The sequence below is a fragment of the Stenella coeruleoalba genome, assembly GCF_951394435.1.
Source record: "Stenella coeruleoalba genome assembly, chromosome: 4".
Classification (NCBI taxonomy): Eukaryota; Metazoa; Chordata; class Mammalia; order Artiodactyla; family Delphinidae; genus Stenella; species Stenella coeruleoalba.
In genome coordinates, this window is record NC_137149.1 from 114,252,214 (window position 1) to 114,272,065 (window position 19,852).

General features: G+C 40.3%; 1 protein-coding gene across 1 annotated transcript; it reads right to left on the reverse strand.

Annotated features, from left to right (window-relative positions):
- Positions 1-20: 20 nt before the first annotated feature.
- SLC10A6 (solute carrier family 10 member 6) lies at positions 21-19,166 on the reverse strand (the record flags this gene model as incomplete). The annotated part of the gene is made up of 6 exons (XM_079920355.1): positions 21-249; positions 1,377-1,534; positions 3,394-3,569; positions 6,570-6,658; positions 8,229-8,347; positions 18,754-19,166. The coding sequence occupies 6 exons, from the start codon at positions 19,164-19,166 to the stop codon at positions 32-34; spliced, it is 1,173 nt and encodes a 390-aa protein (XP_079776481.1). The 3' UTR covers positions 21-31.
- Between the last annotated feature and the right edge of the window lie 686 nt (positions 19,167-19,852).

The window sequence follows — 19,852 nt, forward strand, 5'->3', positions numbered from 1 at the left end:
GAAGACAGGGACCAGTCAAGCCAGCAAACCCCTACTTGGCACATGAGATCTGGCCAGTTGGCATGACAGCCCTGTGGAGATCCATGGGCCCTGATGGCCCAGGAGTTAGAGCAGCTTCTTCATTCACCTCCAAGAAAGCACTGGTCTCTTTGGGAGAAGTGGATTTCTTCTTAAAGCGGGCTTCTACCCTTAAAGCGGGGTTCTTTATTCTGTGTTTGATCTTCAGTGTCCTCTTGTACATCTTATATGCTAGGTGTTAAAACATACCAGTATTAAAAATCACTTTAGCAAAGACTATAATTTGGTGACATTGTGCACTTGTCAATACTTTGGGGGTTTGTTTGCTTTGGATCATATATGTATAAACACACAGGAAAAAGAAGGGGAAAAGAAAAAACTACAGAGCAAAATAATTCAGTGTATCAAGATGGCTATTTCTGTCTGGAATGGACCTATTGTGATTGAGGCATTCATCAGGTGGCTGACAGCTTGTCCGTCCATCTGTCCGTCTGTCCGTCTGTCCATCCATCCATCCAGTCAGTCAGCAACTCCTGTGGAGGGCTTAATATGGGTCAGGTGCCCCCCCCCGGGTGCTGGGAGGTAGCTAGGAATGGGCCAAGCATACTCCTTCCATTACAGTCTCACCATGAGAAGGAATTAGAACCTGGATTTAAGACCAGGAGTTTTATTCTGCTAGACTTTATCTTGTGGGAAAATTAAACCCCAAGTGTTCCTTATATTAATTGTCTGTAATCAGTATATAATCAGTTATATCAGTAATCATTGAGCCTTACGTTCTGTGACAATAAAAAATTTACAATGGCCAAGATTAAAATATACGTATGTTTGTGTACATATCTATCAATCTATATATTTTAAATTTACCTTCTGTGAACCTACATAATGACTGCCTGCAAAATGATGTGGTTTTGGCTGTAGGGATAGATAAGCATATATATTTTTAAATATCTGTATGTATTATATTTCATAGTTAAAAAACATTTCACAGACATTCAGCACAATTCTTAGTCACATAAGTACTGTGAAATAACATTTGGAAGACTTACAAGGCTCTTAATAAAACATGACAAATGTATTTTTGAGATAAATAATTGTTCATGGAGAGTTCTGATAGTGCATTGTTTTTGTGAAGATTGTTTATAATTATAAGCTCACTTTCACAGGTTTTTAAAAATATTTTTCTGTGAAACTTCCACTTGTGGCAAAAGATCTTGTTTATACATTTTATTTTCCCCAGAAATGTCAGGCTAAAAATGTATCATAAGGGCAGCACATGTATATTCAGATTGAAAAAGGAGTTAGTAAGCTGGGTGAACAATTTTCAGTCAAGTCCACTCAATGGGGGCTTTACCTACCTGCAACAATGAGAATCCCATCCAACAGCTGGAAGAGTCCATAGGCCAATGGGAAGCTAAGCATCTGGACTAATTGCTCGGCAGTGAAAGATAGGTGCAGCATGGTGATGCACATCTGAATATTCTGAGCTCCAGTTTCTAAGGAAATCGTCCTGCAACTACCAATGGAAAAATTTTACATACTAGCAATAAGGACTATTTTTAAATTTTACGTATAGCGATAAGTGCAAGCTATGAGCTGAGACCACTAAAAATGTTTATCCATTCAATAATTATTTGCTGAGTGCTTACTCTGTAGGTGGCCTCTTGAGAGGCACCTCTGAATAGGGCCCTATGAACCCTGCCCTGAGAATCTGGGTGAAAAGACAAGATATACACATAGAAACAGCACAAGACAAAGTATGATCGAAGGTCAGGGAAATGCTGTAGAAATTCAGAAAAGTGTCATAAATGGTTAGAGAAGGCTTCACAGAGGAAGGGTGAAACTAAAGAATGGAAAGAGTGAAAGAGGCATTTAATGTGGGGAAGTGATTGAAATTAAAGTTCTGGGGACACGTATGAGCTTGGCCTATTCAGTAAGCATTGCTTATGCTCTAAGCCAACCTGCAGGGAGTGGAGGATTGAAGGAGATGAGAATGGAAAGTTGAGTCAGACACAAAACAGTATAAACACTTGAAAATAAACATAAAAACCCTACATGAAAACAAAATGTCTAAAACGGTTTCTTTGGTGAAATGGTTTAGTAATAAGTTTTTTCTACTTTCTCCTTTTCTATATTTTATTCATTTTCTAATTACAAAAAAAAAAGAAAAGAACAGAAGAGAAAAGAAAAATAAACCTCACTTGAAAAAGAAAAAGCAGGGGGGAGGAGAAGGAAAACCTAGGCAGGACCTTGGAGGCTGGGTTAGGCAGTTTCATCTTCTCCAATTTATTGAATACAAAGGGCATCTTGAGGCTTTTACAGATGGCAGAAGAGAGGAAAGAGACGTTTGATAAACCGGCTTCTCTTTGCAGACTGGACTGGGATGTGGAGGTAACAAGGGTGTGGAATGTGGGAGTGAAAATATCGTCACTAGTACAGGGCAAATTCAGTGGCTCTTATTTTATTTCTAGTCACCCTGTTGCACACTACAGTTTCTCCAGACCACCCTCACTTCTTTCAGAGCCCTGTCCATAACCTGACAAGATTAAGTGACACAGCTGAACCTCACACCTGGACCATTCACAAGGCAAATGCAGCATCTCAGTCCTGATCTTTCTCAAGCCATCAGGTGTAGAAAAAACAGGATTGCTGACTACACTTTGCCATAGGAATACCTTCTCTCCAGATCCAATTATATTTCAACTCCTCAACAGTCCGTGTTCCTAATTACAGTCGTCCCTCTGTATCTGCAGGTTCTATATCCACGGATTCAACCAACCTCGGATCAAAAATATTTGGGAAAAGAAAAATTCTACAAGGTTCCAAAAAGCAAAACTTAAATTTGCCATGCAGGCAACTATTTATATAGCATTACATTAGGTATTATAAGTAATCTAGAGATGATTTAAAGTATATGGAGGATGTACGTAGGTTATATGCAAATACTATGCCATTTTATAATAGGGAGTTGAGCATCCTTGGATTCTGGTATCTGCAGGGGGCTCTGGAACCAATGCCCTGCGGATATAACTGTACTGACCTAAGGCCCAAATCTTAAGTCCACCACATTCTGGCTCTATGACCTTGGTCAGGTTACTTAAGCTCCCTGAAGGGTTTGCTCATCTGTAGAATGTAGAATGAGATACCCAGAGTATCTGCCCCTCAGACTTGTAGGAAGAAGGAAATGAGATACCCTTGGCAGAGCCTCACCAAGTATTTGGTTACCACCCTAAATGTTCCCCAAGTGGACAACACCACCCACCTTGTATGTCAAAACTCTTTGTGCTTCCAGACATAGCCAGGCAGCAAAGCCTGTCAATGGCAGTGTGTTTAATTTGTCCTCCTTATAAAAGTTTATGGATAATTTAACTGTACCTCTGCCAAGATTGGTGGGTAAGAAGTGCCAGGAGAAAGCCTGTGACATGGCCAATCAAAGGAAAGATGAAGCTGATGGTCAGAAGAATGATATCTGAATTCCAAGATCCTTTCGCCAGCACCACACCAGCAACTGCAACCACCAAAAGGAGGACCCCACCAACAATGGCTCCAACCTAAGGCAAACCAATAAAAGAGGCACAGGTAAACATCACAGTCTTTTTGCAAAGTCCATCACTCCTCCAAAAGCCTTGGAACCTAGAAGGTTTTAGAACAAAGAGAGGACTTAGAGACCACCAAATCCAATCTCATTTTACAGAGAAGAAACCTGAGGTCCAAAGTGGTCAAGTGACTTGACTGAGCTAGATTTGATGAAGCTCAACACAAATCTAAGTCTTCTTATTTCATGATCAGTAACTTTTCCTCTCAAGTGGAGGATTCTGCCAGAAGAATTGGGTAGTGGAGTTTTTCGTGGATAGGACAAATTTGTGAAATAAGTGAAAATTCTGATAATAAGCATCCAACACCTCTATACACAACCTTGCAGGCCCCGCACTGGTAACCTCTTGCCTGAGATCTGCCCTGCCTGACCATCCACCACTCTCTCCCTACCACCCCTTCAACCACCAATGACTTCTTGACTGCTCTGCTCCCTGTTCTTCTCTCCTTCAAATGAAATTTACCCATTCTTCATTAGACAACCTGAGCTAATATTAATGTCAAATGAGATACTATTGAAGATACTGATATCTTCTCCCAAATGAATACTGTCTCTTGCTTTTGTTGTTTAATAGAAACAAAAGAAAAGATCAACAAAAATTTTTCCCAGTGGTCAGAGTTTTAAACCAGATAAAGAGGAAGCAAGACCCAGAATATGTGGGGGAAAGTCAGGATCTTGGCAAGCTCCCATTCACATCATGTAAACAGCAAACTATGTGCCCAGTTCAGCATCAACCTTGATTTGAAGTGATCCAGGGTGTGGAGAAAGACGGTCATGGGGAACCGAAACAAAATAAAAACAACCCAATGTACCAAAGATGTGTTCTGGGATCATTTTTACTGCTCAAATACAGGGAAAGACTGGGCCTCTGCCTAATGGGAAGATGCTGGAACTCTGATTGTAAAAATCCTCGGTCAACTTTCTACCATATTATTAAATATTTTCTGCCACAGCACCTCTGGAATAGCCAAATGGTTTTTTTTTGTTGGGTTTTTTTTTGTTTGTTTGTTTTATTTGGGCTGGGCTCAGCTGGGTAGTTCTTTGCGGGGTGGGGGGGGATATTTATTTATTTATTTTTGGCTGTGTTGGGTCTTTGTTGCTGCGAGTTGGCTTTTCTCTAGTTGCAGTGAGCAGGGGCTACTCTTCATTGCAGTGCACGGTCTCCTCATTGCGGTGACTTCTCTTGTCACGGAGCACGGGCTCTAGGTGCACGGGCTTCAGTAGTTATCACATGTGGGCTCAGTAGTTGTGGTGCACGGGCTTAGTTGCTCCGCGGCATGTGGGATCTTCCCAGACCAGGGCTCGAACCCGTGTCCCCTGCACTGGCAGGAGGATTCTTAACCACTGCGCCACCAGGGAAGTCCAGCCAAAAGCCAAATGGTTTTTAATTTGCTCTTTACAGACATACAGAAAATGTATCTGATTTCTCCACTGACACTGATGGTCTAGTAGAGGATCTGGAAACATCAAAATCATTATTTTTTTGTTAGATGCCCTTTTAAGAAAGTACTCCAAGATAGAGTACTTGAAAAGTAAGAGGTTCCCATGATCATACTCTCTCCTCCTGTTTTGTAAACAAAATTATAACCACACGCTGCCACACTGGAAATTTTCTCCTACTGAAATAACAGTAAAGTCATCATGTGCAATCCGGACGCACAGCATCTAAGCCCTCCTCCAGCTCCCTGTGTCCAGCTAATTTGTCTGCTTGTCAACCCCTCTTCTCGTTCTCCATCTCATCGGAGGACTAGAGGGAGTTGTTCAGTCTTGTGCCAAACTGGGGAAGCAGCATCCATTCGTGCAGGCAAATGGAGTGGCATGTTCTGTCAGGTAGAGCCAAACATCAAGAGCTTAAACTGAACCAAACCATAAACCCCAAACTAAAATGAACTGACATTTATTTGCCAAACCTCCAATCAGCTCCAAACGTCTTTTTTTACAAATGCAAAAAATAACTAAAACATTTTTTAAATCTTCATGAAAGCAGTATATAATAAAAGTATATATCTTCTAAAACAATACATAATCAGAAAAATGGACAACACCCTAGGAGATGGACACCATTGTTGAGAACACCTCCTCTCAAGCCACATAACTTTTTTTTTCCATCTTTAAAAACCTCTTTTGTTTATTTATTTTTTTTAACATCTTTATTGGAGGATAATTGCTTTACAATGGTGTGTTAGTTGCTGCTGTATAACAAAGTGAATCAGCTATACATATACATATATCCCCCTATCTCCTCCCTCTTGCGTCTCTATCCCACCCCTCTAGGGTGGTCACAAAGCACCGAGCTGATCTCCCTGTGCTGTGTAAGCCACATAATTTTAAAAGCCATTTAACAAGGACATTGGCTTGTTTCCCCAGCAGCCAAAAGACAACCCTGGAAAGTCAAGAGGAGGTAGAGGGTTCCAGCTCCCATCATTCCAGGGCCAGACTCCTCAGTGCATTCTGGATGATTTCATTCTGACAGTTATTCGTGCGGTCAACAGCCCTTGTTTGTGTGTACAAACTCCATCTTTAGAGGCTCACCCAGGAATGCTTCTGAAAGACAGCCCTTCATCCTGCTGTTCCAGGAAGCCAGCCACACTCATAAACAATGGGCCCCATTTCATGCAGATTTGAACAGCCTTTGCTTGAGAGCACCTGTGTGAAGCCTTGTGAACAAATGGGTGCTCTCTGGCCACACGCAGGCCTAAGCTTTTCTGTCACTAAAGCACGAGTTCCATGCTTTGCAGGGTGTCATAAGCCTCAGTGTAGGGGCCCATGGGAGTGACAAAGCAAGGCTTAGAGTGGAGGAAATATGGTGGCTGGATCCAAAAATGCAGGACACATAAAGAAAATTGCTAGGTGTGGGGCCGTGTCTGACTGGCCCCTTTGTTCTGGTCATTGCCTACGTCTATTTGTGAAGTCTCTTGATTCTGAAGTGTGCTAACTGTCCCATGGAGTTGCTTACCTTAAGAATAATTTTGGATTGTTTTGGCCACCTATAATTCACATAGACACCAAAGGCCACAGGAATGGTCAGGCACACAAGGGTAAATCCTGAAGAGAAGAAAAATCTGTCAGATGGTATCCCCTCTCACCCTGACCACCCATTTCTCAACAATTTATGTCTATTTCAATTAGATAAAAGCTTTAATTCAAGATGCATTTTATTTCTGCATCCACTTCCAAAAAAATGTTTGTTAATGTTTAGAAGACAATCTTTGAAGGGTATATGATACCACTGAATGCCGTCACAAACAGTCTCTCATTTCTCTCAGAATCCCTCAACAATCACATGGAATTTTAGAGACAACTGAAAATGTAAAGATTAGAAAACAGGAGGACCCTTTTATGTCTGCAAAATTCTTTGGTTGCTGTGTATGGGGTCACCACTCTACAACTATAGCTATTATTTCTCCATTTGAAGCCAATGGGTGATTTGCTTCGCAAGGGAAAGAATATCTATTACAAGACAAAAACAGCATTTGTTACAGAAACCAAAGGAAGTTCTTATATTTCCAAGTGTAGCCAGGTAACCCAAAGGCAGGTAGAGAAATACATCTTTTAATTAACACAAGTGACTGAAGACAGGCTCAACAGAGCAGAGGTCTACTTGCCAATAGGATCCATACACTGACATTTTCCAGTGTTACTTTCCAAATCTGCTCACTTGCAACACTAGCTCCAAAGTCATGTGAGTTGCTCATATTTGGGGCTTTAATTGTTTACAAGTGCCTTTTAGAGTATATTATTAAAACAGAATATATTAAATAATTTAGTGATAAGAAAAAGTTGCACATAAAATCATGATTTCTAAATTAAGATTTCACTCAAATTTTACAAATTCAGTGGGCTTCACCTGTTATCAGGACATGGCTCTATTCATGGTTCTGAACTATAGGCCATGGGCTGTAAGCTCTCCAAGTGATTACTTGAGACTCCAGATTGACACTTTGGAGTTTATGAATCATGGTTTCTACCAATTCTCCAAAGACTCTGATAAAACCAGAATAGACATATTATCTCACCAAGTTTTTCTTCCAATCCTAGTGAGTCCACAGAGCTCTCAGAGTTTAAGGAGATAATGAAAGAGCTATGGGTGTGGTTGTGACATGTGGATATGCTTTAATACTCAATAGGAATCATTTATGTTGATCAGTAAAGAAGTCAAGGCCACAGGTGATATAAAAGGTGGGGCTGAGGGAACTAAGATCTCATTAGAGCCACTGTGATTCAGTTCACCTGTGGGTCATAATGAGTCTAACTGCTTTCTAGTGAATTATATAAGGGTTGTTTGGTTTTTTTAGTAAGTAAGTTTTCTGGCTTTGTTTTCAAAAGTGAACCGTTGTAGGAGTTAAGAGCTTGGACTTTGCAGTCAGTTTCACGAGTCAGAATTCCAGTCTGCACTTACCAGCTGCATGACCTTGGTCGAGTTACTTCACCTCCCTAATTCTGAAAATACAGGATATGGGACTGGTAATAGAATCTGTACTGTAGGGTTATTTGGAGAATTAAATTAGATAACATATTTAAACCCCTGTATAAAGGAGACACATAGTAAACAACAGCTATTATTATTACCATCACCATTACTATTACTATTTCATGTCACAAGCCCAATACAGACCTATGTTCTGATATGGAATGGTGAGATTCTGCTCAAGATTCCAGGACAAGGTGTAGAGGTAAAGGCAGAGTGGCATCATTCCCAGGGCAACCACTGTGGAACAAGTTGTCATACTGATGCTGAAAGTAAAATTAAAGTAGATGCTTAAGAGGGAAAGTTTGAAATGAAGAATTTAGTCCTTACCAAAAACAACTCCTGGGGTACAACTTCTTAGAGATTATGTAGGGTAAGTTACTTGAAACTGTCTCCTGTTTTATTATTCAACAGATGATGACTGTTATTTGTGGTCTAGAAAAAGATTTCCTGCAGTTCTTGCCATCTATCAATTAACTCATATTTTATGAGCATTTACTCGTCCTAAACATTCTGCTAGTCACTATAAGGATTCATTTTTTTCCTTGTACAGTTCTTTATTGATATATAATTCATAGACCATGAAATTCATTCATTTTAAAGTATCTTTAGTATATGTGACTGTACTATTCTATTTCCAGAATATTTTCATCACCCCAAAAAGAAGCTCCACCCCATTAGCAGTCCCTCCCCATTCCCTTCTCCCCCCAGCCCCTGATAACCAGGAATCTATTTTCTGTCTTTATAGGATTTTGTCCCTATCTGGGTGATAAAACCAGCAACAAAATCAATCAGTAAAATTAGGGGAAATAAGGTAAATGGAAATGAGATATTCTTCAGGCCAACAAAATACTTACGTTTAAATCACTGGGAAAAATTACACAATCTGTTTAAGCACATACAAACTGTTTATAGACACGATTAATGCTGCTCTACAGATGAGGTGAGGCACACAGAACATTATACAACACAACCCAGGGGTAAAGCAAGTGTTTATTCCCTTCAACACTAGGCTTCAAGAGTCTTGGAAGGTTTTAATATTCATAGTTTAAATTCTCACAGCAGACTGCCTTGCACATAGTATATGCCCAACCTGTGTTAACGGTACAAATGGCCTAGAAACTGAGGCTCACTACCTCCCAGCCCAGCGAGGAGGGGAAGGAGACCCTTCGTAGGACTAAGGTCTGCTGCAGAGATAGCAAGGGTCCTCCAGCACTTGATCAGGCCTGCAAGTTACACATCATTCTTCCTCATAATATGAATCACCAATGTTTCCATCTAATTACCCTGTCTATAAAATAATCTGTCTGTGATAACTTTGACATTTTCTATCAGAAGAATGTTTATATTCCCAGCAAAGCAGCAACCATTATATTTCAATGATATTAAAAATACTCCTTCTGTACTCTCAATCACTGCTGGCGAAATGAGGACTTCCCTGGTGGCGCAGTGGTTAAGTATCTGCCTGCCAGTGCAGGGGACACGGGTTCGAGCCCTGGTCTGGGAAGATCCCACATGCTGCGGAGCAAGTAAGCCCGTGTGCCACAACAAGAGAAGCCACCGCAACGAGAAGCTCGCACACCGCAACGAAGAGTAGCCCCCACTTGCCACAACTAGAGAAAGACCGTGTGCAGCAATGAAGACCCAACGCAGCCAAAAATAAATAAATAAATAAATTTATTATTTTTTTAAATGCAAAATGGCACAGCCCCTGGAGGGAGTTTGGTAATATCTAGCAAAATTACACATGTGTTTACACTTTGACCCAACAATCTCCCATCTGGGAATCCAGCCCAAAGATGCACTGTCAAATATTTAACTAATTGGTGACCCTTTCAGAAAACCAGACTTAGGTAATTCACAAATATTTGTATATATCCCTTCTCCTCTTTGTTTTCATTTAAACAATCCTGTTTCATAGCTGCTGTTTAGAGAACAGAGGCTTTGTTGTTTTCTTTTTAAAGCAACTTACTCTGCAGCTTGGTTGCTTTTGTTTTTTTCTCCACTTAATATCATAGGCATGTTTCAGGGCAACAGATATAACAAACTCATTTTTTTTAAAAGAACTGCAGAGTACAACATAAATATGCCATAATTTCTTCAATCACTCCATTAATGCTGAAAAAATTGTTTGAGTTTTCTTTCATTATAAGCAATGTATTAAACATTCTTACATATATTTCACTTGAAATAATTCTTCTCTTTCTGTAAAATAGATTCTCCAAAGTGGAATCACTGTGTCAAAAGTTTCTGTTTTTTATTTTAATAGATACTTCTAGATTATTTTCAAAAGAGCTTGTTGCATTTCGCAATCTTGCCTGCACTGGAGGCAATCAATCCCTTTTAATTCTCATGAGAACATTGAAAACTGCATCTCACTCTTCTTTTGTTATACACCTGACTCTCTACAAGGTTGTGCTTTCTTTCATGTTTATTAACCTCTTGGATATCCCCTCTCAACAGCCTTTCTTGTCTGATTTTTCTTTTCTCAACCTGTAGGAGCTACTTTAAAATTAGGGTACATATCATCAAATGTAATACAAATATTTTTGCCAAGGTTATTTTGTATTTTTACTATGCTTATGACTTTTGCCATAATAAATAACAGTGAGATAGTCAAATCTGTCCATCTGTCCTTTTTTTTTCCTGGTTTCTAAGTTCCTTGCCTTGTTAAAGATTTCCCCCTCTCCTGAGGTTATTCAAATATTGCCCCCACTTTTTACTTTTTCATAGGTTTATATTTTACATTTATATCTTTAACTTATCTAAAATTTTTATTGTATAAGGTATGAAACTAATCTATTGTCTTTTATATTGAGAGGCAAGTGTGTTAAATTTTCCAAATAAACAATTTTTCACTAAACTGAAGTGCCAACTTCATTATATATTATATATACGTTCAAGTGTGTTCAAAATGTCCTTGTTTCCTAAGCAAATATCAGACTGTTTTAATTATGGTGTTTTCATAGTGTATTTTTGTATACGACAGAGCAGACACTTCCACGTAAATCTTTCTTTTCAAACTTTTCTGAGCAGTTCTTGCATATATTTCACTCCATATGAGATTTAAAATTATCTTATTCTATTAAGAATGCTTGGGCTTCCCTGGTGGCGCAGTGGGCTTCCCTGGTGGCGCAGTGGTTGAGAGTCTGCCTGCTGATGCAGGGGACACAGGTTCGAGCCCCGGTCCAGGAAGATCCCACATGCCGCGGAGCGGCTGGGCCCGTGAGCCATGGCCGCTGAGCCTGTGCGTCCGGAGCCTGTGCTCCACAACGGGAGAGGCCACAACAGTGAGAGGCCCGCGTACCACTAAAAAAAACAAAAAACAAAAAACAAAACAAAACAAAAAAAAAGAATGCTTACTTTGGGCTTCCCTGGTGGCGCAGTGGTTGGGAGTCCGCCTGCCGATGCAGGGGACACGGGTTCGTGCCCTGGTCCGGGAAGATCCCATACGCCGCGGAGCAGCTGGGCCCGTGAGCCATGGCCGCTGGACCTGCGCATCTGGAGCCTGTGCTCCGCAACGGGAAGGGCCACGGCAGTGAAGGGGCCGCGTACCAAAAAAAAAAAAAAAAACAAAGAATGCTTACTTTGAGCAGTCTTCTTCCTAACTAGAGAGCAGATTAACGAAGAAAACCAGCTTGCCACAGCTCTCAAACCTTTGTATTCAAGAATAGTGTGTGTCTGGAACGCTTTTCCAAATTCCTAGTCTATGATAGTGCTACATTCCTGGCTCTTCATATCACCACATCCTGAAAGGAATTCCATATTACATCACTTTGATCTTGAACTTCTGGAGAACTAGCAGACAATTTTCCTCCTCTATGGCTATGGCTCAAACACCAGAAAGGTAAGATTCATGACTGTGGGAAGCGAAGTGTGAGATTATATCAGACTGATTCTATATCCTTGATTACATAGGTTACTACTTCTACCCTTTATACAACTTCACGCCCATAATGTTCACAGTAATGGTCAAGGAAGGCAACAGATGACCCTGGTGCTCTGCCAAGCTGGAAAAGCACAAGTGAACGTGTCTGAATGCATTGGATAGTCACACCTTTTGTTTTACTGCCATGAAATTCCAATGTAGCATAAACAGAGGATGTGGTCAACTGGGTCTCTTGGCTGTTCACATATAGGAAAATTGTTGGCAAAATCTGATTTCAGTATAACAAGATTCCACTTGCACTAAGAAGAATGGTGTCACCATCTGCAAACTATTACAGAGAATAATGGGACAGATTAAGCAAGTCTGGACAAACAGGTTAAATCCTGAACCTCCTTTAAAACATGGAAATTACATATATATGCATTATATTAAAATGTAGTGTCGATAAGTATACCATTTTGCAATTGGGGTTTAAATTATACGCCTGTTGTTTTAGTTTGAAACCAATAAACTCAGGAACTCTGACACTCAAAACTATGAAAGTACACACTTGCTTCCCTACTGAAAAAAAACTTTTAAATTATCCAGGTAATCAGATGGACATGGAATATGCTATAAGATCAGATCAACAGACTTGGGCCTAGAGAAGAGTTCAAGGCCAGGTTTTCCATCCCTAAATATAAATGTTACTCCTGTCTGCTGCTTCTCAAGAACGGTAACCAGCATTTATTGAACACCACCTGCTAAGTATCAGACCTCATTACATACATTTTCTCTTTTCGTCTATAAAACAACCCTATGGGTAGGTATTATTTTCATTTTATAGACAAGGAAATTATATATAGCATTATAGAAACACACTAAGTCACATGGATTCAATCTAAGTTCTGTCTCTCAAGATGATCTTCAGTTCTCCACTAGGCCCTGTCAGACAGATCTGAAGAATCTGAAGTCCCAGTTTCAGGGTTTCTGCTAAAGGATCAGGAGCTCCTTTAAAGTTCAAAAGTAAATTTGGCCACTGAATCCCTCAGGCTCTACCACCACCAGTGGTCAGAATCCTTTCTCTGCCGCTGAGGACACAAACACATCCTCACAGAAGAATAGACCTCGTATAACAAAAGTTATCAAACTAAGAGTTCCCTGGTGGCCTAGTGGTTAGGATTCCAGGATTTCAATGCTGGGGCCAGGGTTCAATCCATGGTCGGGGAACTGAGATCCCACAAGCCACATGGTATGGCCAAAAAAAAAAGTTATCAAACTAAAGACAGTGGGAGCTGTCCTAAGTTGTACCAATAAACTGATTGCATTTCAAGAGAAGTTTTTGTAACACACACGAGCAATTAGAAACTTTCCTTCAGTCATTCACCCTCATCTATCAAGCCCCTGCCACCACCAGGCTGGCTCTAAGCATGCAGAGGAACAAGCCCCGGAGGAGCTCAGAGACCTAGTGAGGCTGAAAGTAGCCCAGCTACCGCAGTGTCCTCTGATAGATGACAAGAAAGCATTGCATATTTAGTGCTATGGGACAGAGGAGAGGCATCTCTGCCAAATAGTTTCCAGAGAAACACTAAAAACTGGGGTGGGAGAGGGGGATGCTTAGACTTTATAATTTGCTTTTCTTTTCCTATTGTCACAAAATACTTAAAACTTAAAAAAGCCTCAGATCCATTTCTGGATTATACCCAAAAGAACTGAAAGTTAGGACTCCAACAGATATTTGCACACCCGCGTTCATGGAAGAATTACTTACAATAGCCAAAAGGAAGAAGCAACCCAAGTGTCCATCAATGGATAAATGGATAAATAAAATGTCTTATATGCATACAATAGATTATTATTCAGCCTTAAAAAGAAAGGAAATTCTGACACAAGCTACAACATAGCTGCACTTTGAAGACATTATGCTAAGTGAAATAGGCCAGACACAAAAGGACAAGTGTTTTATGACTTCACTAATATGAGATACCTAAAGTAGTCAAATTCATAGAAACAGAAAGTAGCATGGCAGTTGCCAGGGCCTAAAGGGAAGGAGGAATTATTGTTTAAGGGATACAGAGTTTCAATTTGGGAAGATGAAAAAGTTCTAGAGGTGGATGGTGGTGATGATTGTACAACAACGTGAATGTACTTAATGCCATTGAACTGTACGCTTAAAAATGTTAAAATGGTAAATGCTATGTTATGTATATTTTACCACAGTAGAAAAAAGACACATGACACAAATGAACTTATCTACGAAACAGAACAGACTCACAAACATAGAGAACACACTTGTGATTGCAAGGGGGAAGTAGGCAGGGGAGGGATGGATTGGGAGTTTGGGATTAGCAGATGCAAACTATTACATGTAGAATGGATAAACAATAAGGTCCTACTGTAGAGCACAGGGAAATATATTCAATATCCTGTAATAAACCATAATGGAAAAGTAAAAGAAAAAGGGACCTCAGAAAGTCTAACCCAATGGTTTTACAAATGAGGAAACAGGTCCAGAAAGGTATGCTGAAAGACACACAGCTTCTTGAGCAGAGACTAAAACACAGGCCCCTGACACAGTGTTCTTTTGCCTGACCCATATATTAATAATAATAACTCATACAGCATTTTGTGCCAGTAAGACTCTGAGCACTTTATATATATTAACTCATTCAATCCTTACAACAATCCATGAGGTAACTTATGTTTCTCCCTATTTTAGAAGTGAGGAAACTAAAGCATAGAGAATTTACGTAACCTGCCAAGAGGACCCAGCTAGTAAGGGATGGATCTACTTTCTGGCTCCAGACTGGTGCACTTAACTATGACACTGTACTGCCAGATCTCAGTTTTCATGTCCTACTGTCCAAGGCAAGAATTCTGTCCATCCTTAGTAGATTGCAAAAATGTCCCCAGTTCTTTCTCCCGCTCTTTTCCATGCCCTCTGCACTGTGACTTTGCAGCTCACCCCATGGAGAGGCAGAATCTACTTCTCCAGTCCTTGTATCTGGGCTAGCCTTGCAATTTGCATTAGCCACTGGAATGTGGTGGAAGTGATGGTGAACTGCTTTCAAGCTCAGGCCTCAAGAGACCTTGTAAGCTTCCCAGACACTGTCATGTGGTTAGGTCTAGGCTAGCTGGCTGGAGAATGAGAGGCCACAGGGAGGAGAGCCCAATTGTCCCAGCTGAGGCCATCCAAGATCAGTCCACATTTAGCCCGTCCCCGGACATGTGAGAGAGCCCTGCCAAGATCAGCAGAGCTCAGTCCAGGGGCAAGATAATTTTAAGGCTCTTCATACATGTAGGCCAACTGTTTTCCAGAACCGTTATAATGGATGATTGGAGGAGACAGATCAGGCCAGCTGTTGTTGCAGCCTGTGAAGACAATGGGCAAAAGAAAGTTGGAAAAGTGCTGGGTATGTTTAAAGAACAGTTACTAGGGACTTCCCTGGTGGTCCAGTGGGTAAGACTGTGCTCCCAATGCAGGGGGCCGGGGTTCAATCCCTGTTCAGCGAACTAGATCCCACATGCTACGACAAAGATCCTGCGTGCCACAACTAAGACCCAGCGCAGCCTACATAAATAAATAAATAAAAATAAAATCTTAAAAAAAAAAAACAGTTAATAGTCCATTTTGACCAAAGACCTGTTATGCTTAAGGGTTTAATGGTAAATAAACCTGCAGGAGTCAGTTAGACCCAGCTTAGGTTCTACCCAATTTAACAGGTGTTGAGAAGCCTTTACATGTATAATATGTTCCTTTTCTCCTCACAATACCATGAAGGAAGTACTATGATTTCCAGTTACAGAAAGAGGTCCCAAGTCAGGATATAAAGACAGGCAGTCTGACCCCAGAGCCTGCCTTATCCACTTACTACAAAACCATGAAGGAAAGACTGAAGGTAGAGAGAACATTGAGAAGATACTGCAATTGGCCAAGAAAGAAACTGTGGTGCCTGACCTGAGGTGATGGCAGTGGACAGATAGGAAGCAATAGCTATGGGTGACATCAAGAGGGTGGGCTACAGTACTAGCCAGAGGACTGACTAAAGAAAGTGAAGCATGAAGGGGAGTCATGGGGTGGGGAGGGACTGCGAAGATGATGAGTCCAGGTGACTGGGAGGATGACTGGTGTCAGCATCAGATACTCAGAATGCAGAAACTGGTTCAAACATGTTGATTCTGAAACTCCTTGTTTGGTGTGAACGCATGGAGAACTGCAAGTAAATTGAATGAAGCACGGAGTTAAGGCATGAGAAACACATTTAGGTTTAGCGCTCATCTCAAGAGCACTAAATCTAAATTTCCTCATTTGTAAAATGAAGATGTTGTACTAAATGCTCTTGGATTTTATCCAGTATGAAAAACAAAATTTCTATCAATGACTGCCTAGTGAGTTTTGCTTGAGTTATTTTTGTTGGTAATCAAGTAAGAAAAACATAGTGAACTTGTAGATTGTTTCACTTGATAATACTGAATTTCCTATTTGCAATTTTTACTGAGAATTAAGATTTATTACTCTTGTATCTATAAGCTTTTGAAAATCTAATATTTAGTCCCCATTTTAAAATTTCATTTCTTAGAATTTAAATTTTATGCTTGTTTTTTGTTTTGTTTTTTGTTTGTGAGTCTCAAAATCAAAATTTTATAAGAAAAATGGGAAAGTAGCTAATATTTATTACATACCTACTATGTGCCTGGCATCCAACATACATATTTCCTCCTTAAAATACATCCTTGTGGGGAATAGGCAATTTTAACATGTTTTACGAATGAAGCTTATAGGTTAAATAATTTGACCAAAGTTAAAAGCTAATTAAGGGAAGTAAAATGAGCTTTATCTTTTATAGACTTCCTATTAATTGGTGTTTTTATTATAATTTTGGCTAATAAGAGATGAAGGTAATAAATGTTCTCTTTCCCAGAACAGAAGTGCTTGAGAACACTGCTTAACGATTTATGTTCCTGCTCAGAAGATCTAGTTGTGTTAATAAATGGCATTGAAGAAAGTCCCTAAATTTCAGGCTGATGAGAAACAGATGTGCTTTTAAATCCGAGTTCTGCCATACTCATTTGTAGCATTTGGCCACATACTTAACCAATCTGAGACACAATTTTCTCAGCTGTAAAATTCAGAATAATAAAAGGCCATTTACAAGGTTATTTTGAGAGCCAAGAAAGAAGGGAAAGAAAATACATGAAAGCATAGACCCCATGCCTGTCAGGGTACTTAATAACTATGTTTCCTTTTACTTTCCAAAAACTTTCAGGCCCTGGAATTTATCACTGTTATATGGACTTTGTGTAAAGAATATTTATCATTTCCCAATTATTATGTTAATGGTCAACTTAATTGAATTTGAATTAGCAGTGCACGTTAGGGTTTTTTTTAATTTAATTTTATTTATTTTTCATACAGCAGGTTCTTATTAGTTATCCATTTTAGACATATTAGTGTATACATGTCAATCCCAATCTCCCAATTCATCACACCACCACCACCCCACCCCCCGCCACTTTCCCTGGGCGGGGGGGGGGGGGGGGGGGGGGGGGGGGGGGGGGGGGGGGGGGGGGGGTTAAATTAGCGATGCAAGTGATTCATTTCAAATCTTTGATAAGTGGGTAACTAGAAACATAGCCATATGAAAATTAATTATTGGTCTGTTTGGCATGAACCCATTAAAATTTATAGGTGAAATAAGTTCCATATGCTAAACATTCAGCACATGCAGGAAACTAGAAACCCATACCTGCAGCTGACTCACTAACGTCAACTCCCAGCACGGTCAGCACCTCTGATTCATTCATTGTATAATAAATCTCAACTAAATGACATACACATCGAACAGAGATTTAAATTCATAAGTAGTTCTTTCTCTGGGCAAAAGGTGAAACAGCTTGTTCAGAAGTAAGCAAAGATTCTAGAAAGACCACTGTTTTTAGCCTTGTCATTTTCTCCAGTTGTGACTCCTCTGTTTTTTCCTCAAATGCCCTTTTCCCCATCAAAACAAGTACTCCAAAATACCTGTGACTAATTCAATCTCATTAAAATGTAAATGAATGATAAAGCTTAATGTTTCCTGGGGTATTTATCTACACCATAATTGGAAATAAGGTCACTGGCTTAAATGAAAGGAATGAGAATCTAGTAATGAATGTTAAACATCTGCAAAACAACAAGAAAGAACAGTCTTAGTCATAAGTCTTTGTGTTGCTCCCCAAGTCAACTCAATAGCCACTTAAAACAGGATACATCTATCACATACCCCTTAGGCTCCCTTATCCTGTCCCCCAAAATACTTATCTCATAAAGTAGGTGCTCGGGCATCACTTGCTGATTAGAGCCATGAGGCCCTCATTCTGGTTATGCCGCTGCCACCACCACCACTACAATAGCTACCAACCAGTATCCTTAGCTTCCTGGGATTCTGAACCTATGTCCTGGGAGACTGTGAAACCAGGACTGTTGTTAAAGCCATCAGCGTGGGTGAGAATGAGTTCACGCCTAGGAAGGGCCATTGGGTGAGGAAGGAGACCTGCTTTCACTGTTGCATATGAACCCAACCCCTCTACTCAGAAAAGTAGTTGACAGTAAAACAGAGGACAATCACAGCAAAGTAAATTTTAAGTTCAGAAAGGAAAGTCCTTCTGGGACCAAACAAGTCTGTGTAAAATGTTTCCCAATGGAATGTCTACCTAGATTGGCAGAGTTTTTAACGTGAAGGTGTCAGTCCCCCCCATCCCCACCCCCATCCCTGGCAGAGTGCTATCAGGGGAAGACAGCTGAGCTTCCCTAGTGTAACTTACCTGAGATCCATATCTCCATCAACCCAGTAGGTGAAAATGTTAGAGATGGTTCCCCCTGGGCAGCACCCCATGATGAGGATAGCCATAGCTTGGACTGGCTTCAGAGAGAAGCTGATGACCAGGAGATAGGCAGTAAGAGGCATGAGCCCAAACTGGCAGAGCAGTCCCACAGCAATGCCCCAGGGTCTCCTGATGTGCGACCAGAGCCTCCGGATCTCCACAGAGCATCCCAAGGAGAACATGAGCAGGCCGGTCATCACGGCTGACACCACTGTGAAAACAAGTTCCAGGTTCCCATAGACCTCCAGCCCCACTGGCAACTCCTCCTCTGAACTGTTGGCAGGGCAGGCTGAGCTGCTGGAACAATTTGCTCTCATCTCCTTATTCCTTAAGGCAGCATTACAAATGAACATCTGCCGCGATGGCTGGGCAGGTCTATCCTGCCACGTTTTGTAATAATTCCAAGTCACACATGGAGGATCATTCCAATAGCTGTTGGCCAGTCAGGTGATTCATCCTAATCTGATCAATTTATTCACAAGTGGCATTATAAAAGTAATTATCATGGGCATGAAACATATAATAAATAATATTTATAATATTATTATAAATATATATATTATAAATATAATAAATAATATTATTTATAATAATATAATAACATATAATAAACTGTGGTAATTACTTTCCACTTCTGTTCTTACTCACCAGTGAATATTCAAGTGAAATGAGACAAGCAAGCACTGTCAAGTGGAGCAACTGGTATGCCGTCAGAAATCACATTGTGTTCCAGGAGAGAGTTTGGATGGCAAGGCATAATTTCTCCAAGTTCAGTGGGGATTTCCAAAAGCTAGGATGCAATGTTCTGCAGAGACAAAGGCTAACTCTGGAAAAAAGAAAGGCAGCTAAGCCAAAGCCACACCTCACAGCATTAGGAGAACTCTTCCGTTGAAGACATTAAAACAAAAGGCCAGGTAAGGAAATGTCAGGAAGGACTAAGGATAATTTCAAAAGAGCTTTGGAATTAGTCTCACTTTTTCTTCTTTCTATTTCTATTAGAATTTGTGTCTAAAGCCAATAATTAAACACCTGTAAAAAT